Below are 22,364 nucleotides of genomic sequence, written 5' to 3' on the forward strand. Positions count from 1 at the left end.
TTGTATGGTGACAGATGGGAGCTACCCTTGTGGTGAGCGCAGCATAACACACGGACTTGTTGAATCACTGTTGTATACCTGCAATTAATGTAACTTTGTGGGTCAGCTACATTTCAGTTAAAGAAAAGGGCGAAGAGAGTAAATATTTTAGGTTTTGCGGGCCATTCAGTGGGTCACAACTTCTCCCCTGTGTGTTAAAGCATACAAACAGTGTGTAAATGAATAGGTGTGTCTGTTTCAATTAAACTTTATAAAAACAGGTAGCAAGCCATAGTTTGCCACTCCTAATCTAGACTCCAGTCCCTGTGGGCAGATGTACGTGTCGTCTCCTGCCTCCCGGAACAGTGGCTGCGACTCGCTTGTGGCAGAGTGGCTTGGTGGGGGTGTATTTTGTTACCAGTCAACAAGTATTTCTCAGAATGGTTGTGTGTCCTATCCGCTCATTGAGGATTTCACAGTCCAGTTGGGTAGACAAGATGTGTTGTCTAGGAGTTTTTATAAGAAGTAAATAATGCAAAGGCATCTGAGTGCTGATGCAGGTGCTATGGATTCTAAGCGCTACGGGAAGAGTATAGGGGTCAGGGCCGTCCCGAAGGACGACAGCGCTGTAGCAGGCCACGCAGCGCCGTCCCCAAAATAAGTATTTCCTACCACTCACCATGTATCCAGCATTATGCTAAAATGTCATACATGGGTCTGTTGTAGCCTATAAAATAATCACATGAGTTTGGTCCCAAAGTCCTGAGAAATTAAGTGACTTGATGATGGCTCTGCAGATGCAAAGTATCAAAACTGGGATGTGATTTCAGAGCATGGGCTCTTGACACAAAACCGTGTTCTCTGTCCCTACAGAGGCAAGAGCAGCATGTGAACAAAAGAGGGAACTGTAATGGCTGATACACCATTGTTCAAAGCTGTGGGGCTGGTCCCTCCTCTGATACGCGCGTTTCCAAACGCGTAAGTTGTTTTCCTTTGCTGTCACTTACAGCATTGTCAGGGAAGTGAAACATTTCAGGTGGTTCAAGAGCAGGGCGGATAGTCAGTTGTACTTCATCAATCACACAGGCAGGCTTCGCAGGCACAGGGGGCAATGATGGGCTGCACTGCCAAACGCATCCCCGGCTACTGGGCTGGTTGAACAGTGCTGACTTACCATCATACTCTGGGAAGTAGTCAACTAGGTGGGAATACATAATTTTCTCCTCTAGAAGATCTTTCTTGTTTAAGAATAAGATAACCGAGGAGTTCTGGAACCAGGGATATGTGATAATTGTTCTAAAGAGTGCTTTGCTTTCCTCCATCCGGTTCTGGAAAAAAAAAATCAGAAAAACAAGGCATGAATTACATGATTACTCCATCTGTGTATTGTTTGTTTTGGAAGTGCAACCCATCTTCTGCAGGCTTTCAAACTGTAGCTGCTTTTAATGGGTTTACATGCAAAGGGTTCGTGACACCCAACGGCTCTTACATTAAGTAAGCTCTCAGCCTGACGAACAGGTCACCAGCTCTCCTTCCCACAGACACCCTCACGGCTAGGTCATTCCCACCCCCCAGGTCAAGAAAAGGCAGCAGATTTGGGAGAGTCCTCCCTTGCCTGGGGATACAAAAGCCTGGGTGCACGGGGACACATCTTCCTGGCCACACAGATGATACTTTCCAGCCCCCTGAATGAGGGCTACGTGTGATGACCAAGATTCCAGCAGTGAAAACACCTGCCCCGGGTTCAGCCCACCTCCACTGCGCCCCGGGGGGAGCCTGATGGTTTAAGCTACAGCATCCTATTCCCATGGCACCCGGCTCGGTTCAGGGCAGGGCTCCACATCCAGGCCCCATCATCACTTGGAACAACTCGTCTCTGGTTTATGGTCATCAGTTTAGCCAAACAGCTCAACTGGTCCCACCAGTTGATTTCATGCAGAATGTGGATGAGGACTCATGTAGCCTAGGACTTCTGGCAACAGTCTTGAAACAGAAAAACCAGGTCCTGCTCACCTGCTTTTAACCACTTGGTCAAACTATGCCTGAACTTGGTTCTGCTCCTGGACTTTCAGCAACATCAGGCAATAAGTATCCTTTAGTTTTGACGCTAGGTTGAGCTGTGTTTTTCTGCTTGTTACATAAAATACTTGCAATGGATATATCTGGATACATCTCCCCTCCCAAACTTCTAAAAGGAAATGAATGAATAAATGATATTTCAGGGATGACCACGAAGACTAGGGACTCAAGCTGTTAATGTCTGCCTTCCTGATACAGAAGGTTCCCTACGTTTCACAGCACAGGGTTATGAAGGCCAAGCACACTCTCCCGCATAACCCTTTGACGGCAGTTCCAGGAAATATCCAGAAAACTCCATTCACCAAGGAAAATTTTCTAGGTCCTAAATGTGTCTTGTTCTTTCCTTCTGTAATGTGTGCCAATTCAAATCAGGTTGACGAGACCCACTTTGCAAAAAGAGATCTTTCCCACGTCTTGTAAAGCGGACGATCACCAATGTCTTCAACCTTTAAAACGTCCTGCCTGTAACTGCTTATTTAAATAGTAATGCACTGTGGGAGTCAAACAGGGAAAGGTGACTTCATGGCTCAAGGGACAATGTTTATTTCACTGCATACATTTCTAATATAAATGACATGCATGGCTTTTAAAAATATCTGTCTGTATGCCGCTTACTGGTTATTATCACCAGTGGTAACATTTTAACCCCCAGAAACAATATTCATTAAGAAGTCATGTCTCAGAGCTTAATGATTTTATGAGTTGAAAAATTTCAGGACTGAGGAACAGGAAAGGCCCTAATAAGAGCTGAAAGCATTTTAAAAGAATCTAAAGAAGGTTAAATTAAATAGTGACATCCCTGATGGGAGAGTTAACATTTTTTTTTTCTTATGGCTAAAGAAATTCTAGAAAGGCATACCGTGGTCTTCAAAGAAGACCTGTTTAAAAGGTGGGTATGGACATACTGGCATCAACCAGTGAGTCTCCATTAGAAACAGTTATTATAGCTCGCATTCTCCAGAAGGGATGTGATGGGACCCCCCAGGGACAGGGCTCTCTTTGGGATTTTTCTGGCCGGAGTCCTTCAAAGGTACGGGACTAGACCCTGAGAGGAGACAGGAAAAGATAGAGTGGTGCTGAGTTCATAGGAAAGGAGGCTCCCGAGATCTAAGAGTTTCAAGACTGGACTGGATGGATCTCCCAGGCTCCAGGTGGAGTCGGCTGGGAGGGACCTCGTACCCGCCTGCAGGACGGTGGCCAGGAGAGTGGACTGAGCCCAGCACCATGTTCCAGGGATGACTTGCCCAGCTGGTTGCCCCTCTGCGCCCAGTGCGTCTGCACTCAGGGCCACTCTGGAAGCAGGGCCGCTGACTGGACTGGTCCCACTGAAGCTTTGCCTGTGCGTGCCACTGGGGGCCGCTCTTTGCTATTCACCATTTATGGGAGCGTGCGTGCGTGCATGTATAGGTACGTACACGTACGTATGTACATGGGTACCGGGACTCGGGCTTCTGATTCCGGGACAAGCCGGAGAGCATCCAAGTGGGCAGCTTTGGCTAGGTCTGCAAGCTCCATCTCAGCCTGGGCCCCGGGAACTGTGTTTTCACTAGCCCTCCGGGTGGTCCGTCTGCAGGCTCAGCTTTGTGAAGCACAGGGCTCCAGAAGGGCTCCTCCAACTCGGTCATAACACCAACCGGGGGACCTTGTTAAGACGTGGATTCGGATTCAGCGGGGGTGGGGCCCGAGAGTCTGCATTTCTAGTGAGCTCCCAGGTGGGGCTGCTGTGGCTGCACAGGGCACACCTGGAGTTGGCAGGTGCAGAAAGCTCGCCGAGGCAGGACAAGGACAAACTCCATTTTTGCAATAAGATGTGCGGGCCCTGTGATGAAAACCTAACCACGCCACCCTCATTCTTTTTATTTTGCCCAATTAAGATCCAGACTCGTGCTCTGAGTATTTACTCCACAGTGAAAATTCCTCATGGGCCATCCACCCCCCCCCCCCCCCCCCGTCCACCCCGTGCCGTGGGGGCATATTTATAAACCTGTAGGCTACACATCAAAGCCCCTGGATTAAATCCTAAATGAACGAAATGAGATTTTTCACGATGCCTCACAAGGTGGTGGACCGTGTAGAGCATGAGGCATAATCCACTTTGCTCAGGAAAATTGCAATCTGTGAGGGAACAGCATGCCCTGGGAGGCCTGGTGGCACTTGCTTTTTAGGAACTGGCCAGGGCATGGGATTTCAAGGAGGAAACAAAACAGTGGTGCAGGAGACACGTGGAAGACTGATGAGGAGAAACAACGAGGTTCTGTTCACCTCTCCAGACAGGTTTAAAGGCAGTCTTGGGGGGTGGTGCTCATCACACCCACCTTCTCTTGGGGTCTGAAGCAGCTGAGTCAAAAATGATTCTAGTAAAGGTTTTACTACCCCAGATACAGCTCCTCGTGAATGGGGTGGGCCTGGCCTCTGTCGAAGACCGAAAAAGACTCCTGACTTCTTGTCACCCCCACCTACAACTTCTCCCAAACTGAAAGCAAGTGTCTTTCCCAATGAAGGGTGACCTGATAAGAGCTGACAAGCTGGAACAGAGGAAGCAAAGAGAGATGGGGCTGCCAGGTCCTGCCTGGCCTCCGCAGCCCCACAGGGACGGGAAGAGGACTGAGGATAGGCCACGAGGGAGCTCGGTGGCCGGTGGGTCTCTTGCAGTCACCCTGCCCGAAGTAAATGTGGCCACAGAAATGTCAGTCTTGCCTAGACCACACTTGATATAGACTGAATGTTGTTTCTCCAAAATTCATGTTGAAACCCTAACCCCTGATGTGATGGGTTTAGGAGGTGGGACCTTTGGGAGTTGATTAGGTCATAAGAATAGAACCCTTGAGAATGGGATTAGTGCCCTTAGAAAAGTAAAATCCTGGATGCCTGGGTGGCTCAGTTGGTTAAGTGTCTACCTTTGGCTCAGGTCATGATCCCAGAGTCCTGGGATCGAGTCAGGCGTTGGGCTCCCTGCTCAGCGGGGAGCCTGCTTCTCCCTCTGCCTCTGCCCCTCCCCCTGCTTGTGCTCGCTCACCTTCTTGCTCTGACAAATAAATAAAATCTTCAAAAAAAAAAATTAAAATCCTAACTCCCAATGTGATGATGTTAGGAGGTGGGGCCCACAGAAGGTGACTAGGATCAGTGCACCTATAAGATGCCAGACAGCTCCCTCACCCCCTCTTCTCACGTGAGGACACAGAGAGAAGCCAGTCCTCTGTTAATCAGGAAGGAGACCCTCACCACACATTGAAACTGCTCACGCCTTGATCTTGGACTTCCCAGCCTCCAGAACTGTGAGAAATGTTTTGTGTTTATAAGCCATACACCTGTGGTGTTTTGTTACAGGAGCCCAAAAGGACTAAGACGATGCTGATCAGGGGAGTTACTCCTCCGGGAGGCTGGCACCAATCAAGGGATCACGCCCTAAATTGAAAAGCATTCACCCCTACCCAGGCCTTGGGAGAAGGACGGGCTCCCCGCTCCCCACTTTGTAATCACAGGCAGAACGCTGTGACCACGGAGTGTCCTCCCCTGTTCAAACCATCAGTGAGGGCTCTTACACACCTCATCTCCAAATATTTCAAGCGGATACTCAAGATCCCCAATCTCCAGCAAACACTGGAGGTCCCCGAGGTCCTCAGTCGGGCATTCACCACTCAGCACGACCTGACCCCAACACACAGCTTCAGCCTGAACTCCTACACAAACATTCTCGTCTCCACAAAAACAGACTCTGTTTCACTGCTGCCACAGGCTGGCTGCACGTTCCTGACCTGTGGCCAGTAACGCGGTCCTCGCTCCTAATCCTTCAAGGTCCGGATCAACAAGACTTGCCCAAGAAATCCTTCCCTGAGCCTCCCTTGGACTGGCCTGTGCTGCCTCCCACTGCCCCGCACATACTGTCCTGTTCCCTGTGCCACTCATTCCCGGACACACACAGGTTTGCTAGAAGCTGGGAATGAAGGTGTGTTGGACAGTGTCCTGGAGGATGGACTAAGACCGGCGCCTTAATGTGTGTTTGTTTACAGGTCCACGTGATGGGCCCCTAAGAGTGGGAAATAGAAGAGGTTGGGGTCACACGAGAAGGAAAGGTTTGACCGGGGAAGGCTTAAAAGCAATGGTAGTTTTGAGTTGAATCTCGATGAAGGAGAGCGTACAAGGAGGAAAGGAGAACAAAAGCAAAGCCAAGGAGAATCTGAACCCACAACCGTGTGAGAAGAGATCTGTGGGAATTCTGTATAGAATAGTTCACCAGGAATTGTGTAAGACTGATGAATCACAGACCTGTACCTCTGAAACAAATAATACATTGTATGTTAAAAAAAAGAAGATAGTAGGAAGGGGAAAAATGAAGGGGGGTAAATCAGAGGAGGAGACGAACCATGAGAGACTCTGGACTCTGAGAAACAAACTGACGGTTCTAGAGGGGAGGGGGGTGGGGGGATGGGTTAGCCTGGCGATGGGTATTAAAGAGGGCACGTTCTGCATGGAGCACTGGGTGTTATACGCAAACAATGAATCATGGAACACTACATCAAAAACTAATGAGGTAATGTATGGTGATTAACATAATAAAATAAAATTAAAGTTCACCAGGGCTTCTGATGGCTGTAACTTGGGCATTAAGAAAATTCTCTGCATTGAGGATAGGAAACACTTCCTCCCCATTTGCATCTTAGGGTGGGGGCCAGGTTCTACGAAGGGCATGGGTGATGGAGCCTCCAGCGCTCCGCCCACGTGACCTGCCGCAACCCCAGTCCTGCTTGGGTCCTGTGCTGGCAGGTAGTCTGCTCCGACAGGAAACCCCACCAGACAGCGCAAGTGCGGCTTAACTAGGAGGCCCCTGCTTTCCTTTTGGCTCTTGTGCAAACCTCCCCCCACCCCACGGATCCCGTGGACACGGCCCAAGAAGCCATCCGGAAGCTGGCTTTCTTCAGGATCGGACCTGGCCCATATCCCCGCATGAAATATGACCAGCGGGCCCGAAGGGCCACTCTTCCATGTCTGCAGCCTTTGTGGTCCTGCTGCTCAGGAGGTTTGCTCAGGGGGCTGTGGCTCCTTCCTTCCCCCCCTGCCAGGCTGGCATGTCCCTTTGGCAAAAATTAGCATCAAACCGGAGACTGGAACGTCCGTTTCTAGAACTTCTGCAACTCCTCCTTATTTTGCCAATACATCCATGTTCTTCTCACAAAATCCACTGATTTTCTTTACCAAAAAACACAATTTAGTCTAAGACCCTTACCTCTTGTCCATGATATAAGCCACCCACCTGTCTGCCTCTTCCTGTTGATATTTTCCCCTCTTACTAATGGGTTGATCAACCACATGGATTTACATTCCCCATGAGATGTAGAACGCAGCCTTTAAATGCAAAACTTTACACTTAAGACATAAACCTGCAGAATAGTTCACTGAGGGCTGATAGTCTTCCAACAGCTGGACCCAGCTGTCCCCCACCACAGGTCCCGTGTACCCTGGAGAAACTGGGGTGAAGCTTTCCAGGACCCAGAGATGCCCTTCGGTATCGGAGATACAGACGAGCTGAGTGATCCCCAAATGCACTAAAAAATGCCAGAAAGTGGCCAGGTGGCTATGATTCTGTGTTCATAATCTGTGTGCCCAATTCTGTGATTCTATGATCCCTGAGCTTTCTGCTAACAAGGCCAAAGCCATACACTCGACTTAAATGAGTGAGGTACAGACATACAGAGCAGATACATGAGTGCGTCTGTGAAGTAACACGCATCGATTGTGCTTTACGATATTATTGAACCCAGGTCTTCAGAGTTCCAGGTTAAGACATCTGCAGGCCACACACCCACACTCCGCTGTGATTTCAGGGAGCCCCCAGGGCTTCCTTCTATCTACTGGCACATGATGGAGAATGTGCAGGCAAGGGACCCTACACTGGGGACCTTTTCATTGGCACCATGTCTGCTTCTGACATTGATCTGGAAAGGAGATCATCACAATGTAGGATTTTATGCTTCAGGAATTAGTAGGACCCTACATTTTAAATACCACTCTTCACTTTGAATTGCTCTGACAAGCTTCACGAGTTCTTCTCAGATTAACTCATTCAAGAGGACCTTATAAATCAACCTTATTCGGGGTCATTATTTTAAACAAGCAAACTAGTTTTAATGGAATGACCCATGATAATGTAGAATTTGAATTAAAACGGTCATTTGTAGCTCATCAAACAATGAATCCTTATTTAAAACATTGAACACTTTGAAAAATTCACATCTTTAACAGAGAATTAGGAAATGTTCTCTCAGATATTTCACTGATATGTGTCAACTGGGTAAATAAACACAACAACTCAAAAGACAGTAACTCCAAAGCCTTATGAAAAAACATCTGCAAGCCGGTCTTCTGCGTATTTCTTTCCTCCCTTGATGATTTAGGAAAAAGCTTGGCATTGTTTGACTTTGTGTCCCCAGCAGGGTCACATGGTTATGTGTCCTATCTGATGTCAATTCTATGAGAGAATTCAAAACACAGTCTGTGCCAAGCTCCTGCTGGTGGTGGGTGGTGGGGGAGGGAAGGGCCAGTGCTGTGGGCTGGGGACCTCAGCTTGAATGGTGGCTCTGCCTCAAATTACCCGTATGACCTTGGGCAAGTGACTGGACCTCGGTTTCCTTATAGCTCCCCAAAGTCCGGAAGGACAGAGACAATGCGTGCAAAGTGCTTAGCTGTGACCCCAGCACACGACAGCTTGCAATGATGGCCACTATCAGAGATGGCAAAATCGCTGCCAAGGAACCTCTCGGTAAGGCAATTCGCTTACCTCAAATCCTTGGCTAAACTGTAAATCCAGTGAAATCTTTCTCTTCCCTGGAACTGCACAAAGTTAACCTATCCATGCTTTCAAATCCACATATATTTGGTTTATAAGAAACTGGAAAATTGTTCAGGTTTCTGCCAATTGCTCACTTTGAGAAAGGTTTCTTCCGATTGTCCATATGTTAAGGGGGAGTATCTTCAAAAGGCCTAAAAATGTTCAATACTCTCAACCCCAGTGAAAACCAAGAAAACAGGTACAATATATAAATGGAGAAGCCGGAATGACAAGTAATTAAAGACCGCGCCCTAGCCTTTCTACCTCTGCTATCCAAATCAGACGGTAGGAATAGAAATAATAAGGAAACTAGACACAGCTGGACAGACAGAATTTCCTCCATAATTTTGTAATCTTTGCAGATCTTTGCAAGTGATTATTTGAGACTGAATTTGGCATACACTCCAGACCTGAAGACAGCTCCTGAAGGTTTTAATATTATAATTTCTGCCTATGAGTCAATGTATTCTACTGTACAGGATGTTTAGAGAAGCAAAGAAAGAGAGAGCATATTTGCCTGTTACCTCCAGGTCTGAGGTTTCTAGGCAGTGAGATGAGGTGACAGACCAGGCCCTTGATGCAAACCAGTGTGGGTTGTAGGAGAAAAGGTGGGGGGAAAAGGGGGTGCAGAAAGACAGCCTGGAGGGAGACGGTCCCACCCTCAGACTAAAGAGAGGGCCTCAACATGGGCAAGAGAAAACCATGACAAATGTTTAACCCCTCCGATGTGGAAGCCCACGGTCCTAGAGACCTAGGGAAGATGGGACTAGGTCCTTGGATATCTTCTAGTGTTTTCGTTCAGTCGAGTGACCAAGCAGTGGCCTTGCAAACACTATTTCGTAGCACACTGATCTACTTACAATTACCCTATGCTCCATTATCCTACTAACTTATGCTATATGTCAGTGATCCAATGTCTATCGTTAACTTATACACATAAATTCCTTCTTTTCTACTAGCCCTCACTTACTGAGTCAGGATTTTGATATTTAATGCCTTGAGTATTCACGTCATTGACGTTTCAGTTCGTTGATCTTCCTCCCATCTCTTTTGTACTCCATTCACACCCAATAGCCCGGTCATCGTCTTGGGGCAGTTCCACTAGCGGCTCAGGAGAGATCACCACTTCCTTGCTCTCGGACATGATGCCCCCTGGCCAAAAGCAGCTGTCCTCACACATCCCACCTGTGCTTCTCAAAAACTGCTCTATTGTACCACAAACTTAACTCCCATATGCTGTCACTTTCATTGTGACTCCTTGCCCTCCACTAAATATCTAGGCACCAGATAATTTCCCTTTGCTGGTTCACTGGGCATTTCCTCTGGCCTAACTCTCATGAAGACCAGGTAACTCCCATATTTCAAACCTGTTTAGGTTGATGACTATAATTTCTTTGTTTTTACTGGAGCTAACTGGAGAAGACTTACATATTTTTGCATAATTAAGATACAGATTTACCTGCAGAGTTTAGACAGAAGACTAACTTATTCAGCATTCCAACCTATCATTAACTCCTTGGGTTATGTCCCCCATTCACGTAAACTATTTCAGTAACAAACAACTTGGGTGGCCATGCACTGGGCCGGCCATCAGAAAGAGTCAAGGAAACAAGCAGACAGATCTACAGAATGTGGCTGACTCTTGAGTGGCTGGACTCTAATTCTGGAACCCCAGTGGACCCATCAGCACGTGTCAAGAATCCAGGGAGGCAACCTGGCTGAGTAAGCCTATGCTCCTGCTGCAAGATCATTTGCTTGTAGAAACAGCTCATTTACTGAGGTCCACTGGGTTATTTTTTTGCTAGATTTAGCCAGAACCAGACACAAATTTACTTAAAATGGACAACAAAGAAGAAAACACAGATTATTTCCATAGACACTAATGATTCTTTCTTTGAGCATCATTGGTAAGACACAGGGAGGGGTGGGGAGGTGAGAGGGGGAAGGCATTTAATGTTGGCTCCAGGACACAAGGCTAAAAGACTCCATTTGTAACCCACTTGTGTGAAACTGTGAAGAACAGCAAACAGGAAATGGTGGTACGGGAATTTTGAATTATGCTGTGTGCAAACTTTTCCAAGACTGAATACCAATTCCATGGTGCCCCATTCCCTAAGGACCTAAGTTTCTGAAATTCAGATCTGACCTGAATGTTAACAGCAGCAACAAAAATAACTCTAGAGAGAAAATTTCAGTTGGCTTTCCCCAAGCTATCCTTGTGTTCATTTTCCACACTTTTAAAAATTATTTAAAATAAAGCCTAGTGATTTTTTCCCTTATAAAATTAATATGGTCATGGTAGAAAACTTAAAAATGAAAAGAGCAGGAAGAAAGGAAAAAAAAAATTCCCTGGTTGAACTGCCCACATAAAACTACTGTTGTTTTTTTTCCAATTTTAACTTTTTCCAGTCTTTGAACTATGTGACTTCAGGGGTTATTTTGTATCAGTGCGGTCTAAAAGAACTTTCTGAGATAATGGAAAGTCATTTTTGGACCTGCACCATCCAACTGAGAAGCGACTAGCTGCATGTGGCTACTGAGCACTTGAAGGGTGGCTAATGCAACTGAGGAAGTAACTTTTAAATTTTATGTAAACATCAGTCACGTAGGACCTGTGGCTACTTTACTAGACAGTGCAGTTTTAAAGGACTGTGATTGTTTTGTATATAAAATATACCTATATTTTTCTTTCAACATTATATCCAAAGCATTTTTCTGTTTTAAAATACATAAATATTTGAATAGTTTCATAAAGTTAATAGTGGGCTTAACTAAATCCCTTCTTGTAGAATACTTTGCACTATTATAAACCGTATTATAATTTACAACTCTGTACATGGATTTTCATTGTGAAATTTTTTTTTTTAAACTTTAAAAAAATTATTACTATTTTTCTAGAGGGAGAGTGCACACGAGCTGGGGAGGGGCAGAAAGGGAGAGACTCTCAAGCAGACACCCTGCCCAGCGCGGAGCCCAACACAGGGCTTAATCTCACGACCCTGAGATTATGACCTGAGCTGAAATCACGAGTCAGATGCTTAACCAACTGAGCCACCCAGGTGCCCCTGAAAATTTTCTTTATAACAGCATATCAAAGTACATTATAAAATTTAAGGCTCCTGCTAACGGACTATCAGATAGCTTTCTAGAGGGGGTGAGCGAACTTAGGGACCCTGTATGCACTTGCTCATTTTACTGTTCCCTTGTAAGAAGATAGTTTTAGCTTTTCAAAATCTTTTTTATATCAAATGACACGTGGCATGGAAGGATATATCAGGTGACAGGGTGAATAAAATGATAGTTCACTGTCCTGGTTTGAATTTCTTTGGTTATCAGTGAGGTGGAACATTTTCCAGTAGATTTACTAACTGGTAGGTAGTATTTTCCCTTTTTGTGAATTGTCTGTCCATGCCTTTGCTAAGGAAAACTCGCAATGTTTTTTGCTCTTAATGCTTAGTTATGGGTTTGTATGAACTCTTTATATACTGCAGTTATTAACCATTTTAGTTTTTCTCAATTTTTGTCATTTTGAATATTGAGTGTCTCAAAGAGGTTTTCTGGAGCATGTTTGAAATCAGATTAAATAGCTCTGATAGTTCTGACTTAAAAAAAAAACAGTCGTACTGTGTTATAAATTCCTACTGGGGTCTCTTTTCCTTAAAGCTAACTAGGTTTTCTGTGTTAGCCAGCTTGGTGAACTTAAGTCCTGGCTCAACCCAAACCAGTGTTTTGCCAACTGTACCCGAGCTGTTGCAAAGAGCAAAGTGTGCCTGAATGTCAGCATTCTTTTTTTTTTTTTTCCTGTTTGTCCACTTTCTGATTCTTATGGTTGATTTGAATAGTGACTTGACTAAATTGCTGGAGACCGTGGATAAAGAGAACTAGAGATAGGCTATGGGGATGTTGTAGGGGTAAGGGACTGAAAAGGAACAGGCTCAGATGATACAACTGAGCTTGGAAATCCTGAAGAGCCTGAAAAGGTCTGAGGAAGATCTGATCCATCTATACAAACCAGTTTCATAGACATCGGTACATCAGACCGAATCTGGGCAAAATTCCTGGTGTGTGAGTCATGCCAGGAGAGTCAAAGTCTAGGGAAAATGGGGATGACATAAAATAATCTAAACCAATTTGATAAAGTATTTCCTTTAGTGCCTCAAAATGTTGTTTACCGATGGGTCAGTTTGGCCCAGAAACATGTGGTTGCCTCAATTCTTTGGCAAATACAATACGGTGACATTGGTGTGAGGATAAGAATTTGGTTTGCCGTGTGTCCAAAGAGATAAGCTCAAAGGACTTGTACGGACTGCGTTTTTGAGCCCTTTTCAATGGGGTACCACATGACCTGGCCTGTTTGTGATCATGTACACTCCGAAGTTTGTGTCATAATTCTTGGCTTCTACCCTTCAGACTCTCCTACTATCCTTCAGAGACTGCAGGTATGTGGCTAGAATTTCCAATGAGAAGGATCAGTGGATAAAAACGGAGAATTCAGAGAGGGAATCTGAATAAGTATGGAACTGAAGGATAGCAGTGAGCAGATGAACTGGTCAAATACCAACAAAATTAAGGAGAGAGGACGTGTTACCTGTTAGCATGGAAATTTTCTCAAAGGAATATATAAAGTATTCTGAAAATAAGTCCCGTGTGAAACGAGCTCAGTGCATTATATTCCTAAGGTCATTTTACATTTTTAAGCAATGAATGATTTGTCGTATAATTAGTAGGGTTTTTTTGGTCTGATTTTCAGGGATAACATATGATGAAACTTTTCAGACTCTGACATGTATTTTTGGCTATATGAGTGAGAGTATTTATTTTATATAAAATTTAATAATATTCATGATAACAACTAACATTTGTTTAGTACAAATATATACCAGACACAGTCTGAAGCGCTTTAGTGTATAAAAGGGTTGGCAAGCTTTTCTGAAAAGGGCTGGATAGTAAATATTTTAGGCTTTGCAGGCCACACGGTCTCAGATATAATTGTTTGGTTCTGCCTACAGAGCAGGAAAGCATTTATAGACAATACATACAATACATAAATGCAGGAGTATGGCCGGGTGCCAACAAAACTTTGTTTTGGACACTGAAATGTGAATTTTGTAAAACTGTCATGTGTCAAGAAATATTATTCTTATCTTGATTTTTTTTCAGTTCCTTAAGAATGTAAAAACCAATCTTTGCTTATAAGCTGTACAGTAGAGATAGCGGGGTGGACTTGGCCTGTGGGGTATCGCCTGCTGACCCTGGGGGTAGAACAGCATTTAATTCTCACACCAAATCTGAGCAGTAGGTGTTGCTGTGATTCCTATTTCCTAGGTGAGGAGACTGATCAAAAGCAAGTGAACACACCTATTATGTACTTAAATAACTATCACAGCTATTTGATTTATTAGCAACATTTTAATTTATACACACACACATATATAAGTTGGAGTATATTTACTTACAACTTATGTTTAGATAATTGGTAATGTATGATGTAAGCACATATATGTGGAAATAAAAGCAAAAATAAGGGTTTTCCCTGTAAATCTGTCACGTCTTTGAGACTTAATTTTCCCCCTAACTTGTTTCCCTAATTCTTAGATATTGAGTTTCTAACTTTACTTTCCTTATTTTTTTTAAGGAAAAGGCATCGCTTTCTTCCTTTCCACAGCGCAGAGAATGAAACATAAGAAAAAGACTCAATGTCTTAATTCACTTGCTGAATTTTTAGCGTCAGGACTACTTAATTTTTAGTAGATCCATTTACCCAGATGTTGCACACATGTAAAAATGCCTTTCCAGATGTTTAAACACCATACAGCTGGTATTGTAAACCAATAAAATTCTTGTGAAATAGCACTCATCTGAAGATGAAGATCTATTTTTCATGCTACTTTAGGGAGCTTAAAAAATAATTCTACAAACATTCTTAGTTAATAAGATGCTAATAATAACCTGTGTGTAGATTACTCTGTTCTTGCTTTTAGTCCTTATTCCTCCAGATGACTGACAAAGGACAGGGAGGGCAGGGACAATGTACATGAAACACTCAAACCACTCGGCTTTGGTTTCTGTATCTACTAAAAGGCATGATTATAGGATCTGGGGGTAAAATTCTGTTGTTTGCATAATCTGCAGTCTTGAATGTTTATTTGATCCTTGTTCTTTTACCAGCGGTTCTATTTACAGTGCACCCTAGAACAAGGTCCTGGCACTTTTTAAAAGCAATGTTTACTTCTGCTTAAAAAATCAGTATCCCCATCCTAAATGACTTATTGGTGGGCAGAAGATATTCACGCTAATACATGTGGGGTGACTCAAAAGAGCCCTCTTTGGAAAACTATAAAGTGCTCAGTTATGTTTTGTATTAACAAGCTTAGAAAACAGTAGGCTTCCCCCACACCCCACTTTTAAAAACCCCAGCACTTTGTATAATGTGTACATGCCAGCAATGAAGAAGGTGCATAGGGTATTATAAAATTTACAAAGAGACTAAGTATTATCTTTTCAACAACAAAAAAATGCATTAACTACACCAACGAAAACCTGCGGACTGATTGTAAAGTTTTAGGATGGAAAGCTTCAATATTTTACCTGTAAAGGAGGGTTTCCTTCTCTTTGCTCTTTATCCTGATAAGAACTTGCTGAATGATTTGAAAACATTTTTAATAACATGTTTTTATGCAACACTTGCAATATGGCCTCAGTACTACATTAGGCACAGACAAAAAAATAAAAATAAAAATATCCATGTTCCACTATGTATAGAGAATCACACTCTGGGTGTCATGAAGGAAGTAAAATAACTCTTCTGAAGCTAATACCCGAGTGAGATCAGAGAGATGTCCAACACAACACCTTTAGATACAACTAAGTGAAACATTAAAATCCCAAAAAACCCGGTTATTCTATAGTGAAAGAAAGGAGGTGTTTGGGGTAGGGTGAAAGGATAAGTCAGGTATTGTGAAGAAAGCAGAAACCCTTGAGAGACCTGAGGAAAGACCTGGAAAGAGCAGCACGTGAGCAAACACCAGTCATTCACGTGGGAAAAATCCATGCCTGTGGTCACAGACACACAATCGCTGGACTCTATCACTGTGTTACCATGGAGACTCAGCCGCGAGGCCTCGGGGTTGGCCCACAGCCTTGAAAGCATGCATCTCATTTCAAACCTTCGAGGTGAAGCAACTCTTCAGGTACTCAGACAATATAAATGTGTTAGAAAATTTATAAGTGTGCCGGAAACCAGAGAGGGGATCAGAACTGCTTCTCTTGTTGAAGCGGACCAGACAAAGGAAAAGGACACAGGTCTCGAAAGTGCCAGAGGCAGAGCGAGGCAGTAAGAGTTCAACCATTAAGGAAGGAGGTGGGCTGCCAGTTTACAGCGGGTGTCCGCTTTGGCTGATCGTCTTTGCCGACTGATTAATAGCTGTCCACCATTGTTAAATACTTAGTACCTTTGTGAAGTTTTGGAAGGTTATAAGCTGTACGTTTCATTCGGCTCTAAGAAGAGCAGCTGGGATTGGCCAATCAATCCGTCCCCTTCACCACCACCCCCATTTTCATCTTGAAAACTGAATACAGGATTAAGGAACTGCTGCTCTGGTCTAACTCTGAATGACCCAGTGGAAGTTCAGAAACTTAAAGTAGAAGGAATTTTGGGTGACAGTGACCGGGTGCTCTTGATGACTGTGATAACAGAAAGGAACACAGGTCTTAAAAATATATCTCTCTGGGGCGCCTGGGTGGCTCAGTCATTAAGGATCTGCCTTCAGCTCAGGTCATGATCCCAGGGTCCTGGGATCGAGCCCTGCATTGGGCTCCCTGCTCGGTGGGAAGCCTGCTTCTCCCTCTCCTACGTCCCCTGCTTATGTTCCCTCTCTCACGGTCTCTCTCTCTGTCAAATAAATAAATAAAATCTTTAATATATATATATATTTCCACTGACTTTACAAATGTAATTTCATAACAATTAGGATCAGGGTGCAAGGTGGAAATCACACATAGTCTAAATTACCCTAAAAAGTATCTTTTGAAGGTATCCACCGGTGGCCACCATGTTGCCCCACTGTACGTCTGATTCAGCCTGCTATTTCCTCAGTGGTAGGAAAGGTCATGGTTCCTTTAGGGAGCACCAGATGGAAGTTGGTTTGGGTTTGTTTGCAGGAGGGGCCTTGTTGAATGAACGGTTGGTATCACGGAACAGCAGGCTCATGCTCCGCACTGTTAAGCTGCTCACATTAGGTGAGGCATGCGGGATTGGAGACCAACCTTGGGAACAACTGCATTTCTCTGTCCCACATTATTTTGTGGCATGCTGTCACTGGGTGGGTAAAAGGCATCCCCCAGAACCTTCTGCATAACTTATTTTCTCTTTCTCTCGTCCCCCTTTTCTCTTTTTTTTGGGCTGGACATCTACAAGTACATTTTCATGAATCCACTTGTGTGACTCTACTGTGTAATCTGATAGCATCTATCTGTAAAGGCAACGCTGACCCTAAAAGATTGAGACAGTCTCAGAGATAGGATTTGGACCACTAAATCCAATGCATTCTGAGGAAGGTAAAAAGAAACTTTGAAAACGCTCTGGGCTGTAAAGGAAGTTTTCCCATGATCTAAACTTTTAAAGAAAGAAAATGGGAGCAGGGAGGGGGGTAACAGTGAAGAAAATCATCAAGGATAACTGGGTAATACAAGGACTTGTAAGAACTACCATCATGTTCTATGCTTAGTAGTAAGGTGCTCAAAAATTGTTAAATTCCTGAGGCTAAAAACTGGAAAGAACTCGAACTTCTGAAAAAGGCCAAGAGCAACGTGGCTTTGAGAGAAATTTTTGGAAACTTCCAGGAAGTTTCTGGTCCCTGAGGCCCCAAAAGAATGAAACCACGATAACAAAATCTAATGAATAAACTGGGAAACAACTCCAACCACAGATGGGGAGGCATAGCTGCCAAATATGTGATATCTGCCCCGCCTCTGGAAGGATGCTGAAAGCATCTTTCAATCAGGCTGCAATTTTGTGTGTGTAAATGCACGGTCCAGACACATTCAAGTGATAACACTTCACTCAGCACGTGGAAGACTGGAGATGTGAACTGGCCCTTGGAGAGGGAGAGGGAGAGACTAGTGGAGGTCTAGTTGCATAACTCATGGCTGGACAGGAAACAGGAACGATGAGCAGAACAGCTGGGTTATGCCATCTTTCTAGCTCTCCAAAACCTGACTCCTAACCCAGAGAACAACCCGGGGAGGAGGCAGAGAGAGGAAGCTGTTTAGTGCCTCACTGCTATAAAATACCTTCAAATACTAAATCTTTAAAGAAAATTCCTGCATATAAAAACATAAACCTAGGGGCGCCTGGGTGGCTCAGTCGTTAAGCGTCTGCCTTCGGCTCAGGTCATGATCCTAGGGTCCTGGGATCGAGCCCCACATCAGGCTCTCTGCTCCGTGGGAAGCTTGCTTCTCCCTCTCCCACTCCCCTTGCTGGTGTTCCCTCTCTTGCTGTGTGTCTCTGTCAAATAAATAAATAAATTCTTAAAAAACAAAAATATAAACCTAAGCAAACGAACAGGAAAGGGTGGGTGGCAGGAGAGAGACAGAGAGAGAGAGAAGGAAAAGAAATCAGAGAAAAGAGATAAATGCAGAAATCTAAAAATATTTCAAAAACAAAAACAAATCCTCAGAAATACATCCGTGAAACAAAAACAGGATACTGACCTAAAAAAGGGAACATTTGGAGAATAAAAAGAGTTCTTAAGAGTTTCAAAAAAGGAAATTTATGAAAACCAAAAAACCAAACAAACAAGAACATAGTTTGGAAGATAACTCCAGGAAATTTGTCAGGAAGTAAAAAGAAATGGACAACTAGAAAAGTTCAGTAAAATGAAATCAGTCAAGGTACTCCATTTCTTTTGCTAGAAAAGAAATTAGAGAAAACAGAGAAAATGAAGAGGAGAGAGTTTTCAAATGAATAATAAATTAAAACTTGCTATAATTTAATCTTTAAGTTAAGCAGCTCCAGAAGGGCAGGGGGAGAGATCTTCACCGAAACAGATCCTTCCTTAAATTTGAGACTATCTAGGATAAATAAAAGATTCTAAAACTTTCCATAGAAAACAGGTCACAGAAGCCACAGATTTCTGAAAGGAAATATTGGCAGACAGTGGAATACTGTTTTCAGAATAGTTGATATCTGAGAATTCTATACCCAGCCAAAATATCAGTCAACTCTGAGGGCAGAATATGTACATTTTTAGACGTGGACAGAATTTTAAAACTATCTCCCTTAGGCCTTTACTCAGAAAGCTGTGGGAGGTTATGCTCCAGTAACATAAGGAAATAAGCCAAGAGAGAAGACAGGATTGGATCCAGAAATAGGAAATTCAACACAGAAAAGGACTTAAGTGAGTTCCCAGGATGTCAAGTATGTAAGATGCAAAAGAACCACCAGTCCTGGTTAGAAAAGGAAGACAAAGGAATTCTAGGAGGAGGTCTTCAATTAAAAAGAGAAAGGAAAAAACGGCATTGATACATTATCTGATATGCTGACCATGTCTTGTAAGATTTCACAGATCTGTTGATGAGTTGGAAAAGAATCAGCCAACAATACACATACATACACATCAAGAAAAGAAAAAAATAAATAAATAAGGCAACAATGATCTCTAGGGGGAGAAAAGTTGACCAAAAAAAAAAGACTGAAATCACAATTTACTACTTAGCTCAACAATGAACCACATTTATATTGTCCTGTACTGTAAACACTGAATTATAAAAAAATTGTGACATACCATGTTGAAAGGATAGGAGAAGAAATGGGTGGGAGTATTAAAAACATAATCTTCATTCACCATAGAAGAAAACCAACACACTTGACAAATCAAGATATAGTAGTATAAATGCAACATTTAGAGATATGAATAACAGAAACCAAGAGATGAGAGTTGAGGGTAGAGTCTCTGGTAATACATCTTTGGAGAGGTGGGAGCTGAGGAAGTGATAGTTAAAAAATAATGCAGTAGTCCCTCCTCCCCCTTCATGGGGGATATGTTCCAAGACCCACAGTAAATTCCTGAAACCACAGATAGTACTGAACTCTACATATACGCTTTTTTCCCTATACATACATGCCTATGATAAAGTTTAATTTATAAATTAGACACAGTAAGCGATTAATAATCAATAATAAAATAGAATAATTATAACAATATACTGTAATGAGAGATATGTGAATGCGGCCTCTCTGTCTCTCTCAAAGTATCTTACTGTACTGTACTCACCGTTCTTGTGAGGACAGGAGATGATAAAATGCCTATGTGATGAGATGAAGTGCATGACACAGACACTGTGATGTAGCATTAGGCTACGACTGACTGACTTTCTGGCCATATTACAGGTCAGAAGGAGGGTTATCTGCTTCCAGACCACGGGTGATCACAGGTAACTGAAACCACAGACACTGAAATCACAGATGGGAGTAAGGGCGAGCTACTGTAAGCCTTTTGGTTACTCAGTTTTCTAGACCATTATTTGATTGAAAAAATACAAATTAATTTTTAAACTTAAAAAAATGTACTGGTTTCATGTACAAAAAATAAAGATTTGGGAAGATACAGAAAAGACTGCTGGCAGTAGTCACCTAAATTTAGGGGATAGAGAAGGCAGAGTAAATACATGAAGGAACTTTTACTCTCTTCTGTAGCCTTCTACATATTTAGAATTTTTAATAATGAACATGTATTACTGGTTATTAAACATGTACTGGTTATTAAAATGATAAAAACTGACTAATATGTTTCAAGAAATTGACAATACATTTACTTTATATTTAAAAAGTAATATAAGGGGCGCCTGGGTGGCTCAGTCGGTTAAGCATCTGCCTTCGGCTCAGGTCACGATCCCAGGGTCCTGGGATCAAGCCCTGCAGACTTGCATCAGGCTCCCTGTTCAGTGCGGAGTCTGCTTCTCCCTCTCCCTCTCCTTCTGTGTGTGCATGCTCTTGCTCTCTCTCTCAATTAAATAAATCTTAAAAAAAATTAATATAATAATCAAAAGGCAAGACATCCAAGGATAAAACAAGTCCATTGCATGGTGCAGAGCTGATAAATGTCACACAGAAAGCCAGAACATTTTGACCGACTATGTTCCTGAATATCCTGTCAAGGAGAAGAACTTCATATTGAAGAGAGCGAAGAGAAGATCACTAAGAAGAAACTAAGACTGGTATGGAGAATCTAAGAGAGTACCCTAATTAGTTGCCCTGAGATCAAGTTTCTAGCTGGAAACATGACATGCCAAGGCAATACAACTCATTTTAGTTACTACACTTTTGGTGAACATTATATAATTAGCAAGGCTGACAGGGAATGGGTCCAAGGACCCTTAATTCCCATGGGGAACAGGGATGGGATGGGATGGAATGAGAGAGACCAACCTCCTTGACTCTAGGAATGGAGCTCAACTCCTGCCTGGGAACTTACTCTTACTTACTCACTCGCTGGCCCACATGTTACCTCAGTCCACTCACGCAGCCCTGTGAGGTGAAGCATTCATTTCTCCCACGGCACAGCTGAAGAGATCTGAGGCTCCATTTTGAATTTCCTTGCTGACAAAGTCCCTGCTTTTTCTACTAAGCATACTGGATGATATCAACCAACCGGTCAGGACTTTTTTTTTTTTTTTAAAGTATCCTCATTCAAGGGAAGCAGCACGTTTAGGATGTCTGTGAACATTCCGCACATTTTGGCCAAGCAAGACAACGTGGTGTGGAGATGGGTGGTGTGGAGGGCTTAGTTCTCAGCCTTGTCTCAAGGCCACTTCCTGGGAAGTCCTTCTACCTCGCTAGGCTCCGGTGTCTTCCCCCAGAGGAAATGTGACATTTTAAGATGAAATAAAATCCAGTGGGAGAAATACTAGTAGCATTGATATTTTTAGCTATTGTTTTTTTAAAGGCTTACTTTGATAGTCACTTTTTTTTTTTTTAAATCTACATTTCACTGCACTTCAAACAGCATCTTTTGTAAAAAGCTTGTCATTTCAAGGTGTGGAAAAGCTGAACCCTAGGCAATGAAAGTACAGTCCATGACTGAGGCTCATTCAAAATACTCTGGAAAGATCCAAGGATTCATTCCAGTACTGGGAAAAGGAAGTAGATGTTCCTAGCACTCATTCCTCCCGACACTCCCGATTAATTTTTTTTTTTTAAAGATTTTTTGTTTATTTCTTTGAGAGAGAGAATGAGATAGAGAGAGAGAGCATGAGAAGGGGGAGGGTCAGAGGGAGAAGCAGACTCCCTGCCGAGCAGGGAGCCCGATGTGGGACTCGATCCCGGGACTCCAGGATCATGACCTGAGCCGAAGGCAGTGGCTTAACCAACTGAGCCACCCAGGCGCCCCACTCCCGATTAACTTTTAAGGACAAGCATAAAGATCTGTGGAGCCTGATGCCTTAAGCGGGCACTTCAGCAGGTGTGAGGCATAAACTGCCT

At 43.4% G+C, this 22,364-nt stretch overlaps 1 protein-coding gene across 1 annotated transcript in view; it reads right to left on the reverse strand.

Annotated features, from left to right (window-relative positions):
- GNAQ (G protein subunit alpha q) overlaps positions 1-22,364 on the reverse strand; it is a 311,208-nt gene that overhangs the window by 15,085 nt on the left and 273,759 nt on the right. The window contains exon 6 of the mRNA XM_045882287.3: positions 1,154-1,307. Within this exon, the coding sequence (XP_045738243.1) occupies positions 1,154-1,307 (154 nt within the window). The remainder of the gene's footprint in view (positions 1-1,153; positions 1,308-22,364) is intronic.

The sequence above is a fragment of the Mirounga angustirostris genome, unplaced genomic scaffold (genome assembly GCF_029215605.1).
Source record: "Mirounga angustirostris isolate CCGP_5_RB_7025 unplaced genomic scaffold, mMirAng1.0.hap1 SCAF_15, whole genome shotgun sequence".
Classification (NCBI taxonomy): domain Eukaryota; kingdom Metazoa; phylum Chordata; class Mammalia; order Carnivora; family Phocidae; genus Mirounga; species Mirounga angustirostris.